We start from the raw sequence: 15,783 nt of genomic DNA on the forward strand, positions 1-15,783 counted from the left end.
ATAGCAAACAGTGCAGTTAATGTGACAAATATGTGAAATTAAAAGACACGATCGGTAAATTAATTGCCATTAAATCCGTCTGACATGAGTACTGTAAAATCATTAATCGAACAGTTACCATGACAACAGTCGATACTATTTTATAAGCAGTGCTCATCTAATTTGAGCGGGTACCTAGCAACAAAATAATAATCCTACTATGTAAGATTTCTTAGAACATTAACAAATGAAACACAGTTTTGCTCTGCTGGGGGATTATACAGTCAGTGTCATGCAAATTAGTGAGACCACATAGAAACACGTTATACTTATAGTCTGCAGTAAAAATGAGGTTACCACGTTCCGTTGAAGTGACCTTGAACAAAGGGGTCGAAATTTGATATCAGCAAATTAAGCAGAAAAACCTCAAATGTCGGCTGTTTATCAATCGCTTGAACGATTCTGAATTGCACCATCAACAGTGGCGATCCCATGAATTAACCTTGATTAACGTCGTTACATAGACGTTGAATCCTTACTTACGCAAAATTATCCTAAAAATATTTGAGTACATACTTTGTAAAAATATTAAAAACGAAGGGCATAACATCTGATGATAAAACATTCTACCACTTTCCCCGGCAGCCCAGAAAATGCCGCTACAAAGCGTGTAGAGGGTGAGAACGAGAGACTGAAGGAGAGAGGCCGGGTGAATGTTTTTGGTAGAATAGAACAGGAATTATTATGTGTGTAGGGTGCTGACAGAGTGTGGACTTGTTCAACTTTGTCGCACCCAGCCACCAGTGCCCTATTTTTAGATAGTTTTACTGAGAATAGACAGGTAGGAGATTAAAGATGGCAGGACACTGCATCATACATTCTGGGATAATAGCCAGTGATTTAGTGATGTTGGAACCTTTCCATGGTAGAGCGCAGCAAGGACTACAATCTACATGTTACTGAAGAAGGCAGGGAGAAACTCTACAAAGGAACTGCGAACCCTGATGTATGGAGAGGGTTATATCTGGTGTAGATTAGACTTAGTCCCGACCGGGTAGTAGACTTTCATTGTTCAGTTAGTTCAGGGTGGCGTTGATATCAAGGTCAGTCATGTAAGACAGGTATTATATTTTAGAATATTGAGAACTACTGAATATCCGGGGTGTGGTCTGTCATAAACAATATGATATAACAATTGCTGTTCTTTCTTAAGAATTTCTTTTTTCTTCAGAAATTTACCACAAAGATCAATATGTAGTGTAAACTGCAAAGAAAGTACAAGATACAGTTTCTTAACAATTACAACAAGGTAGTAAAAATCCAGTATTTATCTCTTAAATCTACTTACAAAGGTAGTCGAACCCATTTCCACTCATTTCATCGTCACTATCATCAACATCGCTCATGTCCTCATCTTCAGCTTCCACTACTGTTTTGAAAATGTCGTCATCTCTATCGAAATCGTCCGAGAACAGATTATCCAGATTCAATAACGAGTCAGTCCTGTTGTCCTGAGAATTTGGAAATTAACATCAGTTCTTTATTACACCAATCTCACCCACACTCAATTGAAAGAGGCACAAATATCATAATAAGTAATACAAACAAACAAAATTCGCAATCAAATACTCAAAAATTCTGCCAAAAAAAAAAACACTATTAACGACTCTCTACCCGGAGTTATTAACTGTATTTTAAACTTGTATCTAAAAAATTGTTAACTAACTGTATGGTTTACTTACCACTGACAATTGACTGAACTCTCGATATAACTTGATACTCCTCCTAGCCCACTTGATCTCATCTCTGACACTCATTTCTGGCAGACAGATATATCTAGCAAGACAGCTGTTTGTTCTGGAGGCTTCTCTCTGTTTTATTGGTTTCTTCGGGGCGAAACTCCTACTCCGGCTCTGGGAGAGATAATAGGTTTTAGTATTCTGGTTAGGGATAATTGTTTAGTGCTCTGGTTAGGGATAATTGTTTAGTATTCTGTGATAATCAGGTCTCCTATCCATTAAAGAACAATGCATTGACAATAATCATCAAGAGATCATAACCCTCTCTGAGAAATCAACTGAAACTTTTTAAAACTCACCAATACAGACTGAAGATCCTCATCGTCCTCTCTTATCTCAGTTGAAGCGAAGTTAGTCTTCTTATCCGTCCGGGGGCGGGTGATGATGGGGATTGTGGGGGAGAAAAGGGGGGTGAGAGGTGGGGGCACTCTTGTTGTGGGGGATACCTGGTGGTGGAACAATTTGTTTAGTTTCAATGATACAAAACGTTTATTTAATTGTAAAGTACGAGTGTTTGTATTGACTGTAATGCGTTTATGCCGAAGCATGAGATATTTGAAAAGATCGATATGGGAGATATCTCCTTATTTGGGCACCACGTGTAATGTTCTTACCGCAGGGGACGTGTTCTGATTATATCCCTTTTGCCGTTGTTGTAAGTATAGTGAACACACTGCTGCTCGTTTTATGTTATCCACTTTCGTCTTACGGATCGAGGCTCTCTTTTCCTCTGAACTGCGTACAAAAGATTGTTCAGTAAAAATACAAGCTTTTAACAATTAAAAAATGATTGGCTCACAAATTCCCAACTTGATGATCTTTACTGCGGTGACAATAAGAGCTTAAGTAGAGCTATACAAAAAGCTCACTCCCTCTGCCTGTAACCTCAGTTCACATCATTTCACTTGGCTATACCTATATAAAGGAAATGTATAGTAATGTTTACCTGTTAAATGCATGTTCGGTAGGTTTAGTTTCCACCAGAATATCGAGATTCTTAGAGGGATCAGCATTGCTGACAGCTCGGATCAGTTTCCTTTTTACTCCTCCTTGCCGAACTAGCGGTCTCGTGTTTAAAGGCTGGTCTCCTGCCTGAAGTAGAGTTTTTGTTACTATAAGTTAATAAAAGCAGCCGACTATTAATGTAAGTGAGGTATTTGTTAACATAAGTAAATAAAAAAGTAACGTATTTGTTACTATAAGTAAATAAAAGCTACCGACTTTATTAATAGAATTACTATGATCATAGTAATTCTATTAACATCAGTCGGCTCGAGTATAACTAATATTATGGTGTCACTTTAAGCGCTTGCTAATTTGAATAATTCTTATTTGAAGATTATAAAAAGAAAATCATCCACCGCGTAGCCTTACACGCATCACTTCAAAAGCACATTTTGATAATTTTGACGATTAATATGGCTAATGACTCGTTATTTTCCTTGTGATCACATATCTGCTAATTCTTAACCCCACAACAATCAACTGATTCGATTAATAAAGTAATAACAGCAGGGTGACGCTAACCTTCTGAAACTGAACTTGGCTTGATAAGGAAGAAAGCAACATGGGCGTGGACACAAGAGAGAACAAGTGCCTACTTAAGTCACGGTAGTATTTGTGGTCAACTTCTAGCAATGATGGGTGGGCAGTCTTTTGGTTGGACATAGGCAGCAACATTCTAGATGATTCTGTAGCTGAATCGGAGGAGACCACGCATTAAGAAATCGTAAAAAAGCAACAAATCTTAAATGTTATAGTTCATGAGAAGGCAGATGATATAGTAAAATAAAAACTTTATTAAGCAACTTAAGGACCGACCGCGTGATGATGATTTTAAAGCATACATAAATATAGGCACAACCCCTTGCAAAAATTGTATTTATATGCGTAAAGCAATCGCTGAATCGCCTTCATAGCCAACTGAGGATTAATCATAGAATTACGAAATTGTCTCGGTATCTCGTAAAATTATAAAGTTTATCTGGTTTTGCGCCCAGCTGATGGTAATTTGAGTACATATCGAGGAGATGATCAGAACGATTACAATTGCGACACATATACAAAGTGGACTTTTAGATGGCAGCTGGTTTGTGGTTATCCAATTATTTTATTATTGGACTAAATCCTCATATTGTACTACAACTTTATGCCATCCACGCGGGGATAGTCAGTAATTACGATTAGTTTGTGGATTAATAAAACTCATGACCAGTGGGAAATAATAAGATTTTCATTACGTCAACGAAAGCAAAGCATCGATTAAGACTCCTCAAATGTCATAAATATTACATAGTTGTGAGCATTGGCGCAATACGACGTGCTGGATTGCATTGAACTGTAATTGAATAATAAATACAAGGTTAGGCTTAACAATAAAGCTATCTGCCAGGTAAGCCAGGTGCATTTCTTATTATAGGCAATAGTTCATTGTTTTTTCAAACTTTTCCTGGTTCATATTCATTATATGGTCCATTATTAGTTCGATTGCCTATTTTAGCGGTTACTTAATACTTAATGTTTTGCAGATGTTATATGTGACATCATGACGTGGTTACCCATGACATCACACAGTAAGGGGACGCTTATATATTGCTAATATTGATTAAAAACAAGTTAAATGCAGTCTGAAAAAAGGTCATGCTCTACTTTTTTATGAATATTGGTATATATACTTTGTAGATATATCTACAAAGTTATATTGTGATGAGATTGTTAGCGTCACGGTTTAGTACGGGGTGTGGCAATGATATGGCAGTAAATATTAGATCGATGATCGTTATATTATGGTTGGTAATATTTTCATCCTAGATTAAACTAATGAGGTTAATGTCCCAGATCGCTCAATCGTGTCATAATTAAAGCTGATTCTAGATAAAGCCGATTATTAATGATCTGGCAATAATGATGTCAGCAATGGAATACTACGCATTCCATCGAGTATTGCACAAAATATTTTAAGTCACCAGAACATGCCTTCTTTTCCAACCAAAATAGTAAATACGTTCAACTACTTACTTTAGTAAATACGGAGTCGTAACTAAGTACTACTTGGTTCCCGTCGTCTGGCAACATGACTGCTTTTAATTTTAATGATGCAACGAATAGTTTTATGAAATGACGCAGAACATCTACGATAGCAATGGCAGGGCTGGTTTTCTTCGTTCAAATCTGTACGTCATCAAACGGTACACCCAAAATGATTTGTCTTAAAGAATTTAATAATGTCAGAGTCAGACCATTGTGACATGGCCACCTATAGAATGGTACAACTACTGAAGCAGGGAGCAAGATCAGGGGATCTAGTAGTCACGTTTTCTGATTCAGACCTCGGCATGCTGTAGACCGATATTAGAATTTAAAAGGAGACTAAAATAGTCACTAAAATAGTCACTAAAATAGTCACTAAAATAGTCACTAAAATAGTCACTAAAATAGTCACTAGAATAGTCACTAATACTCACGCTTGAACCAGGACAATAAGGAGATTGGATGAAAATGACATACATGCTCCTCCGAATAGAAAACCACATTTTTGTCACGATAGAAAGCCACATTTTAGATTATGAAATGTTGGTTGAATATTCGATTAAAAGAATTGTATTGAGCAATACCATTTTGGTCAATACGTAACATGATATTTATTTTCCTATACTTATTTAAGAAGTTGTTATAGCATCCACAATAACTTGCATTTACTAAAAAATATCGATTAAAGCATCTTGTGACTTAGTGAATGCAGTTAGGACCACAAACACGATCCTGAATAAACAGGGATCTTGAAATGTTGACTTACTTTGATATACAGGTTTCTGGCAATGTTGGCACTGAGACGGGTTCCACAATTCCGCAACAATTTAGCACAAACATGTTGAACATCGTGTTTCAAACCCATGTTTCCTTCACAACGGACTACTCGGAAATCAAACATATTTAAATGAATTTTCTAGAAGATAATATCTTGGAGACACGCTCGTGGTGTAGCATGTAATAATAATATGCATAGACGGATATGTTCAGATCTTGCAGGTGCTTAAAATTTAAAAGCAAACAACGATTGTCAAGCAGAATAAGAGTGTCTTCTTACAAATTGCTTTGTAGGATTGGACGAAACACAACCGTTTCCCTGGGGAACCGGACACGAGGGCGGAAGACACGAGGGCGGTACTTTCTTAAAACGGTGGACAAGATCAAGGGCGAATAACATGAATCACGTTAACATGGAAAAATTCGTTTTTTGATGTTCTCAACAGTCAGGTTTACGTAAAGCTTAGCTCGATGGTACCTCCCTTGTGTCCTATAGCCGCGATGAAAACTGTGCTTGAATAATGTTACAATGTCTTACATTACATACAATGTATTTCCTAGAATGGCATGCGTGATTTCTCGAGCTAACTTCAATAATACCAAATCACGAAAATCTAGATTTAACATTATAATTTTATAATACAACGTTGATGATCATGATGCACGAGGTTTCTGAACTCAGACGCAAGTCCATAAGTGTACTGTGGATATCAATCTAGAATCTTTATACTATATATATAGTCAATGAAATTATCATTCCATCTTGAAATTTGAAGTGATGGCAAATTACTTGACAAATGGTAACTGGGATGATTTAAGTGAATAGAGAGACGGGGTAGGAACCAAATGGAAGTGGGAGGTGTGAGACGGGGTAGTTCTCTGACGAGGAACCAAATGGAAGTGGGAGGAAATTATTAGGTGCAGATAGCAAGATGTCAATTATTTCTAGTTTTTCGACGACAGGGACTCCAACATCTGACATGGATTAAATCATGATAATTTATATATCAGAATTTTTAAGGTATCAGCCGGCTGATAAGAAGTGTATTTTTAAAACTTAGTTCGCATTACATTTCACAGTGCCAATAGAAGAAGCCCTGCCAAATTGATTCCCGATATAGTAAACTGTTTTAAATGTCATTGGTCTGAAACACTGTGTACCTTTAGCTCTTTAGTAAACCCACTAGTTGGGCTTTGAGAAACCATGGTAATGAATAGGTATTTTAACAGGTCGCCCCCGATCCCAGAAAGAACCTTGGGAACGACATATTCCACCTAAAGGACTTAACTGTGGCAACAAAATAGACAGGTATCCCACGTGAAGATTGTCAAGCCGAGGCCATCATTCGAAAACTATATTGTGTTAGTCTTAGTGTTTGTAGATTAAACCCTGCAGTTAACCCCTCCATATCAAAGCTATACAAAAGAAGGAAAAAAACAAAGCCTCTTTGCTGTGAAATGTTGAACTACTGAAGTTAATTTTTTCACCACAATATAAGTGCAGAATAAAAGACTGTCACGACTATAAAAAGGAAGGGCACTTATTATAATTATAGCCATGCGTCCAACACTGCAACTAAAGAAAAAGAAACAAAGGGTACGCTACTCTTTAACAAAGGCGTTTTAACAAAGCCAGCAACTAAATGATCTCATAACAAAGCAAAAAACAACGTCCCGACCCTGCAAACCTCAACATAAAGTTCAGACCTTGACATAAAGTCCAGACCTTGACATAAAGTTCAGACCTTGACATAAAGTCCAGACCTTGTGACGCGGCTCTACTTGACACTGTGATTAAATGGTAGTAGACACACTTCAATTGGTTGATACCGACACTCGACAGTGGTGATTTAATAGCCGGTTAGTTAAAGTCAAAGCTACATGTCCTCCTCCCCGGAGAAGAAGAAGCTTCCAATTAAAACAAGTCGGCTCACACAAAGTTACCCTTATATCAGATGTGTCTCCGAGAGGTGAAAGGAACAAAGAAATTTGCCAAAATTTGGTAAAGATAAAAGAGAACACATGTACCGACACGGTGTTACTTTGAAAACAAAATACAAAATTATACCGACGGTTACTTTGAAAAAGACAAAAGTAAAACAATTGTACCGACCTTGACCTTGAGAAGCTTCTCCATGACTGTGTCATCTTCAGGGATGGTGGGAGTGAGGGTGTTGCCGCCCAGAGCGGGGGCTTCCACTGCCAGCAGCACCTGCAGGGGACTGGGTTAGTTCACGGACAGGGTGCTAAAAAGTAAGATCATCAACAAATAACACCTGTATTGGACAGGGGTTGGTTTATTGAGAGGTGACAGGGTGGGAGATTCTGTATTTATAATACTGGGAGGTATAAGGTCATCAACTCAACAAGTAGTTGTTGTTGTTGCTTTATTGTCATCGGTTGTATGTTAAAGTTAACTGTTAGACAGGGAGAAAGTTTCTCTGGAAACTTCCATGTTGTAGTAAGTGTGAGCCATAAAGAAAAAAGTCTCTTAGACTTAGTGCAGTAAAATGTGATTTATACAGATACTGATATCTATCGCATTACCTTTTTTAATAAGGTTGAGGTGAGATTCATAAAATTTGAAAATGAACTCAAAAAATTAAAAAACACGCACTTAAACTTATTTTAGCGTTAATATTTTGTTTCTTATCGCATAGACAGACTCGCCTTTGAATCTTAATACAACAAAAGCACTACAAACAACAAAAAATAGCTTCACAGCACCGAACTTTAACCGATATATATATAATATATATATATAGGTTATTAGGAAAATAATAATTATAGTACTGTCTTATATAGTTGCTCACTAGCTTTGCTATTTCATTGTGTCGTAAGCACATATTTTACTGCGCCCTATGTATATCTGTATATATTGTCTTTCCGGACTTTGAAAAACTTGAAATTATCATTTTATTAATTTCTTCAACTACTTTCTACCACTATCAGCGTATTCTTGACGGCATGTATATTTCTCCAATACATTATCATATTTGACAATCTCAAAGTATAAAACCTAAGCTTGTATAAATGGTGAGCCCAAGTTCGCATTCCAGAACTAATATAACGACTCAAGCGAGACTAATTAAACTCCACGTATGCTTTGCTCCTTCTTAAAATATGTTATTACGTATATTGTAACTACACACCCCATCGTCATCTTTAAATCTGACTCGTTTCTTGTCCTTAATGTCCTTACTACAGATAGCGTTGGACCTCTCCCTACGAATAGCTTTCAAGCTCATCACTCCAGCAACTCAAACCACCTAATTTCTTGCAAAATCACAAAGCAGGCGGAATATTTAAGATGGGATAATTAGGACGATGAAATTAAAACGGAAGGCTCTGCAGGGACAACATGAACGGTAAGACACATATATGTAAATATAGCAAACACTCTCCAGATATCCGTTCTGTGGCAAGAATTTGCTGTCAACACATATTTCTAAGTGTCCTGTAAGGGGTATCACGTGACAATGGGTACAGATGTGCCAGGTATACACAATTAATCTGTAGAGAAACTTCTCGATCTTCTGATGTATACCAGCTAGATTACTGGGTACTATAATATACAGTGTCATGTGTGCAGTGGTGTGGTTGGTTTCATGTGGTGATCTAATGGTTTCAAGGGTGGGGCTGGAACTCCACCCTCATTGAAGTGTGTTGTAAATTCAAGTGGAACCTGCTTGTGAGGCTTATAGTACAGATTCAGTTTCACGCCTATGATAACAAAGAACAGTGTTTACAGATTAGCAGTTAGCACACCACACTTATAGCATGATCAACAACTAACATCTTTTGGCAACAATTCAAACCAGATATCAAACACGTTTGTGGCAGTTCACTTTGAAATTTAAAACAACTTACGTCATAAAGGCAAACAATCGACAACAACGGACAACGTAAACCACATCAAATATATAATTAAATAGGGAACTGACTAAAGATAAAGGGGCAGCTGATATTGCAGGGTGTACCACAGAAAGTGTGACAATTTTTTTGAGAAATGATACAAAATATTATGAAGGAGCAGCTGATATATTTACCTGTGAAAGTACATCTTCCCATTCGCTAGTCCAATGTAGAAGAGGTTTGACAGAAAGGTGGTTTCTTCCCACGCTATTCTTCCTCCTGGGCACTTGTAGGTAGTCCATGTCAAGTACCATCGTGTTCTCACAATGTATCTTGCTTTCAGGAACTATCTTCAGAGATTCTTTCTCTTTAGATACTGTGACAAATCCTTTACTGTGTAGGATATGAACTTTCTAAATGAAAAAGAGAGCGGCTGCACTTGGTTTATCTTCGTTCAGGAACAAAGCAAAGATTATACTAGTATAAAAGCGAGTAGAGCGAGTCTTCAACTTTAGGAACAAACTGTCGAGTAGAGCGAGTCTTCAACTTTAGGATCCGGTTGCTGATGATCTACAAGCTACAATCACGCAGAAATTAGAGAAATACAAAACAACAGTATATTAACAATAATATATCCTCGACAAATATGCAAGTGACCGAGGGGTGGGTAGCAGCAAAGGGAGCGAATATGATAGGTGAGAGAGTTCGAGACTGTGAAGGAACTAGAATCCCAAATAACTCAATCGGTGCCTTTTGTAATGATCACATAATGTTATCAGCGGTGCCAGGTGATTAGGTTAGAGGCCTGGTTATGTGTGTGGTAAAGGGGACTGGTTATTTACGGGTGCTGTAAAAGGGGCAGTGCCATGTTCTGTGAGCTCATAACTACGTGTAGTGCTTGTTATTATGATGTTTGTAATTCAGAGCAGATGGGATATGATGTAGAGCAAGAGAGAGTATACTGAGGTGACCGGCAGACTGTGGATATAGAAGTGGGGATAAGTAAAGAGCATACATTGTGACGTTCACGTATTTATAAATACTCGGACTAATTTCCGTAATTAGATTAAATAAAGCGCCCAGTAATACAAAATTTTATGAAGGAGTAAAGCGACCAGTAATAACAAAGTTGATAAAAGTGAAAATCATGCGTTACATGCTTAAACCGCCTTTCTTTTGACAACTTCTACACTAATAGCACCACAAACTCTACTTTCCTCATTGACTTTAATGGATCATGTCAAACGAAGAATTGTATCTACTTGATAAAATGCTTGCATAAAGATTGTAAATATCAATACATTGGGCACACGATCAATTCAATTGCTTCTAGAATAAGCCAACATAAATCTACTATAAAACGTGGTGGAGGCTGCAAAATACTTCGTGATCACTTCACTAAAATTCATAGCACTGAAAACATGGCTATCATGCCGATTAAACTCTTACCTAATAATACTACATTGAAAGAAAAAGAAGATATTGAAGAAGCTTGTATGTTGCAGTTAAATACAGTTTTCCCATATGGTCTCAACGTTCGTGTTAAAAAGAAGAACATACTAGATGCCTGCAATATTGTGATGAACTCTAAAACAACGATTTATAGTCAGTTCGATATAGTTAAAATAAATAGACATTCACGTGGAGGTAGATTCATTAGTAATATAGTAAGTGAAAGACAAGAATTTGATATCGATGTATTTTATGAAGATTTGCTGGATGATGATAATATGATTGATATGCATGATATTCGTACTAATCTATGTAATCTTAAAAAGAAACAACTTAAGTTAGTATATATTAAAGCTATATCTTATATTAATAATTTTAATAGTAGTATAACGACATATAGATTTCATAAAATTCTCTTAGTTAAAGATTTATCATGGTTTTACCTTACAAGAATGGGTTTAGCGTGTAAGAATAATAGTAAATCAAATTCTTTTATTGTAGTTAATTATGTTAATAAATTTGTCGAGTATATTGATTTTCGAAAGATATTTAAAATGGAACAAGTTACTAAAGCTGCACCATTCAAGTCAAAGTATCATCAGCAACCTACATTGTCCTACAAATACCCTCCAACAATCAGATCTAAAGTACTTAACTACAAAAAAGTATATAATGAAGCTAACATTGACTCAGAAACATTGAAATGTAATTGTGCATCAAGTCGTTATACAGACCCTACTCATAAACATGTCATTACAGGAGAGCTATCAATGATCAGTAATGATAAACTTCGTAATCTCCTCATGAAGGGATTAAATTATAGAGACCAAGCTAAACCATGTACTGAAAAAGCTTTAAAATCAGTAAAGACGGCACTCAAAAGCTATTGCGATAAATTGTCTAATTTATGGCATAAACCTATAGAAGAGTTTCAAGAGTGGAAAACACTAATCATAGAGCAAGTGAAAATTCAACTGCAAGGAGCTAAACCATATCCCTATTATTCAGTATTATCAGATGTTGAAGTCTTAGCAGATTTAGATGAGCTTCATAAAGATTTTGTATTGGTTCCTACCGATAAAGCCAAAAATAATATTACTATTGTTTGTAAAAAGTTCTATATTAGTATGATTGAAAAGGAATTATCATCGAATACATTTACTAAAGTTAATCGTTCAGAAGATGATATAATTAATGAGCATAAAGCATTCTTACTTAAACATCGTATTAAATTTGATGAAGATAATAGCAAATTACCTTATTTATATATTACACCAAAACAGCATAAAAAGCCAGTCGGAGTTAGATATATAACGTCTGGTAGTGGATGTAGTTTACAACAATTATCAGTCTATCTTAGCATTTGTATTAAATCTATGCTTCACTCAGCTAAAAATAAATCTATATATGATAATAAATTTCACGTTAGAAATGATTATTTTGTTATTGATAATAATGAGCCTATCTTAGATTTTCTTAGTTATGATAATACCCAGAAAGGTTTAAAGTCTGTCAGTACTTATGATTTTTCAACTTTATATACATCTATTCCTCATATTCAATTGAAGGATAATCTTCGTATGTTTGTAGAAAGAGTATTTGATTTTAAAGATAAGTCTTATATTATTCCTAATCTTTATACTAAGAAGGCCTATTTCTCTGATAATGTTAGTAAAAATAAAGTTCATTTTTCTAAAGATACACTTTTGGAATGTCTTAATTATTTGATTGATAATTCTTATGTTACTTATCAGGGTCAAATTTATAGACAAGTTATTGGAATACCAATGGGTACCAATGCAGCACCACAAATAGCTAATGTTTATTTACATGTTTACGAATATAAATATATTAAACTTTTGATAGAACAAGGGGATACAGAAAATCTAAAAAGATTAAAAGACACATTTCGTTATCAAGATGATTTGATAGTTTTTAATGATTTCAATTTATTACAGAATGTATTAGAAGATATTTATCCTAAGGAAATGATAGTAAATAATACTAATATTTCGGCTCGTAAATGTTGCTATCTAGACTTAAACATTAGTATTTATCAAGGAAAGTTTAGAGTGACGTTATATGATAAAAGAAAAGATTATAATTTTAAAGTTATATCTTATCCTTTTTTGGATGGAAACGTTCCAAATAATTTGTCTTATGGAATATTTATTTCTCAATTAGTACGATTAGCCAGAATTAATTCGACACTTAAGGGTTTCAAAAATTGTGTTACCGAACTTTTAGGTAAATTGGTTGCGCAAGGATTTAAGTTAGCTGCTTTGCGCAACAAGTTTGTCAAGTTTTATAAATCAAGATTAAATATTTGGGGTAAATATGGTAGTGATATTTATGATGAATTTATTGAAATGTTTCAATCACCTAATATTATTTTGTAATTTGTATCGACATATATCGTTTTTCAGTTATATAAGTTACCTAATATCTATTAATTATTCTAGTATTTGTGATTAATTTGTATTGATTTATTATTTGTGACTTATAAATTAGTAACCATTATTTTACCGTCTAAAAAATTTTTTTGTCAAAAATTAATTTTATGAAGGAGTAAGTTGACAAAAGATGCGCATTCGTATATTCATTTATTGCATGTTTAATTTGTTTTGTTGTGTTTAATTTACGATTATTTGCATTTGAGATTCTGTGATTAAATTTATTTTGTTGATTGTAATGTTATGATATTGCATAATTTATTGTAAATGTAATATATGTTTCAGAAAATTATGTAATGTAATGCGATGGAGGTTCTTTAAGCAGGCAATTCCAGTCCAAACCCTGGAAACATGACATAAAGGATTTGTTTTACTTGTTGCATGAAAAGCACTAATAGAGCAGCGTATGTGAACCGGATCAAATTGCAGCTGGGAATCAACTTTATGGAGCGGACCTGGAGACAAAAGAGCTCATGGAAAGCTACCAAGATATTTATGATCAACACGCTGCTACTTTACTAGCACTGGGCGTACTCATTTCATCTCCAATTACTATATAAATATATAGAGTCCTGTCTACACGTTTACAAGATAGTTCAACGTTGTGACATAAGTATAAAGCAATTAGCATCAGGTGTTAGGTGGAACACCAGCTATGGTGAATGTCTTGTCCGTGATGTGTTGTCCGTGATGTGTTGTCCGTGATGTGTTGTCCGCGATGGCCGGAAGGAGGAAGCCGGACCAGTAACCTCGCCTCGGAAGTGTGGGCGTACTTCCGGTGTCAAGGTTCTAAAATAGATATCACCAAATATTAGGGGTAATTTTTGCTTATTAGACAATACTAAATATGGAGACTGGAGGAGATGGAAAGGATATAGAGTAATTACTGCTTTCAACTCGTTTTTAAATTCACGGCAACTTTTAAGTATTGACTTTAAAAACTTTTTTTATCTCGTGAAGAAGATAATTTAAAACGTGATGATCAAGCTGTACGCACCAGGTAACATTGTCTACCACCATCAATGAAGAACAGATTACAGTTTAAAGTACATCGGTTTTATAAACAATGTTTAATAGTGATTGATCATAACAAAAAACTTTTTAACATAAAGTATTTCAAGCTACCCCTCCAAGCCCTATATTTGGATCCAGATTACTGGGTATTAACTACTATATACAGTGTCATGTGTGCACTGTGCAGTGATGTGGTGATCTAATGGTTTCAAGGGTGGGGCTGGAACTCCACCCTCATTGAAGTGTGATGTAAATTCAAGTGGAACCTGCTTGTGAGGCTTACCCCACCAAGCTACCCCACCAATCCCTATTTGGATCTGCACTTATGTAGCGGACATTAATTTATAGAACGGTGATATTGTGGACGAACGTGTGTTTTAAAGACTGGCATGTGGTAGTTAAAAAACTTTTGTACTTGAAAACAGAAAAAAAAATGTTAAGAAGGAAAGTTGACCACCACCAACCATTAATTTTACACTTTCATAACAAATTATGAAAAATTATGAGGAAGATTAAATGTAGATTATGTATGTAGATTATGTATGTCAATTATGTATGTAAATTATGTATGTGAATTATGTATGTGAATTATTGTGTAGATTATGTATGTAGATTATGTATGTAGAATGTAGATTATGTATGTAGAATGTAGATTATGTATGTAGAATGTAGATTATGTATGTAGAATGTAGATTATGTATGTAGATTACGTATGTAGATTATGTATGTAGATTATGTATGTAGATTATGTATGTAGATTATGTATGTAGATTATGTATGTAGATTATGTATGTAGATTATGTATGTAGATTATGTATGTAGATTATATATGTAGATTATGTATGTAGATTACTGTGTAGGTGTTTACCTGAACGAGTCTGTTGAGGGTGGAGCTAGTCGTTCTTCTCCTGGACCTGAATTCTGCATCAGAAGGAGGGGTGTTCAGTCTGATTCGAGCTGGTTTGGTGAGGATAGGAACTGGAACCGGGAGAAAACTCATGGCGCTCATCAAAAGTGGAGAGAAGGCTCGAGTGTGTGTTTGTCCAAGAGATCGTCAAAAAACAGCAATCAAAGCAAATGATTTTCCATCATATATACGGACAATGTCGTAGGAGCTGAGCTCAATCAGGTATTATATGCTTGCTAAGGCTACAAATGAAAAATAGATTAGTGAAATTACTAAATTATACGTGTAACAGTTTGCCGTGATTACGCTTCTATGCGTCACTCATGCAGCGAACTGTTCATGTTCTAATCGATCGTGAAAAGGTTCTGACATGACGAGTTACGTAACGTTTTCCGGGTGAAAATGTTGAAAATGTTGAAATTATTGATTAAAATTGTTAAAGAGCACTAATAACTATAAGCTTGGCAAGGAACTGAAAATCTAAAAAGTGAACTAATATGGTTTAAATGGCGGATCA

The 15,783-nt window shown here is 35.4% G+C and overlaps 1 protein-coding gene across 1 annotated transcript in view; it reads right to left on the reverse strand.

The window, feature by feature from the left end:
- Positions 1-15,783, reverse strand: part of LOC134824469 (uncharacterized) — a 28,654-nt gene that overhangs the window by 4,318 nt on the left and 8,553 nt on the right. Inside the window, exons 4-9 of the mRNA XM_063836374.1 lie at positions 7,699-7,797; positions 2,725-2,870; positions 2,393-2,513; positions 2,078-2,224; positions 1,722-1,892; positions 1,328-1,490 (exon numbers count right to left, since the gene is read on the reverse strand). Coding sequence (XP_063692444.1) covers positions 1,328-1,490; positions 1,722-1,892; positions 2,078-2,224; positions 2,393-2,513; positions 2,725-2,870; positions 7,699-7,797 — 847 coding nt within the window. The remainder of the gene's footprint in view (positions 1-1,327; positions 1,491-1,721; positions 1,893-2,077; positions 2,225-2,392; positions 2,514-2,724; positions 2,871-7,698; positions 7,798-15,783) is intronic.

The sequence above is a fragment of the Bolinopsis microptera genome, chromosome 12 (genome assembly GCF_026151205.1).
Source record: "Bolinopsis microptera isolate Bmic1 chromosome 12, MBARI_Bmic_1.0, whole genome shotgun sequence".
Lineage (NCBI taxonomy): Eukaryota > Metazoa > Ctenophora > Tentaculata > Lobata > Bolinopsidae > Bolinopsis > Bolinopsis microptera.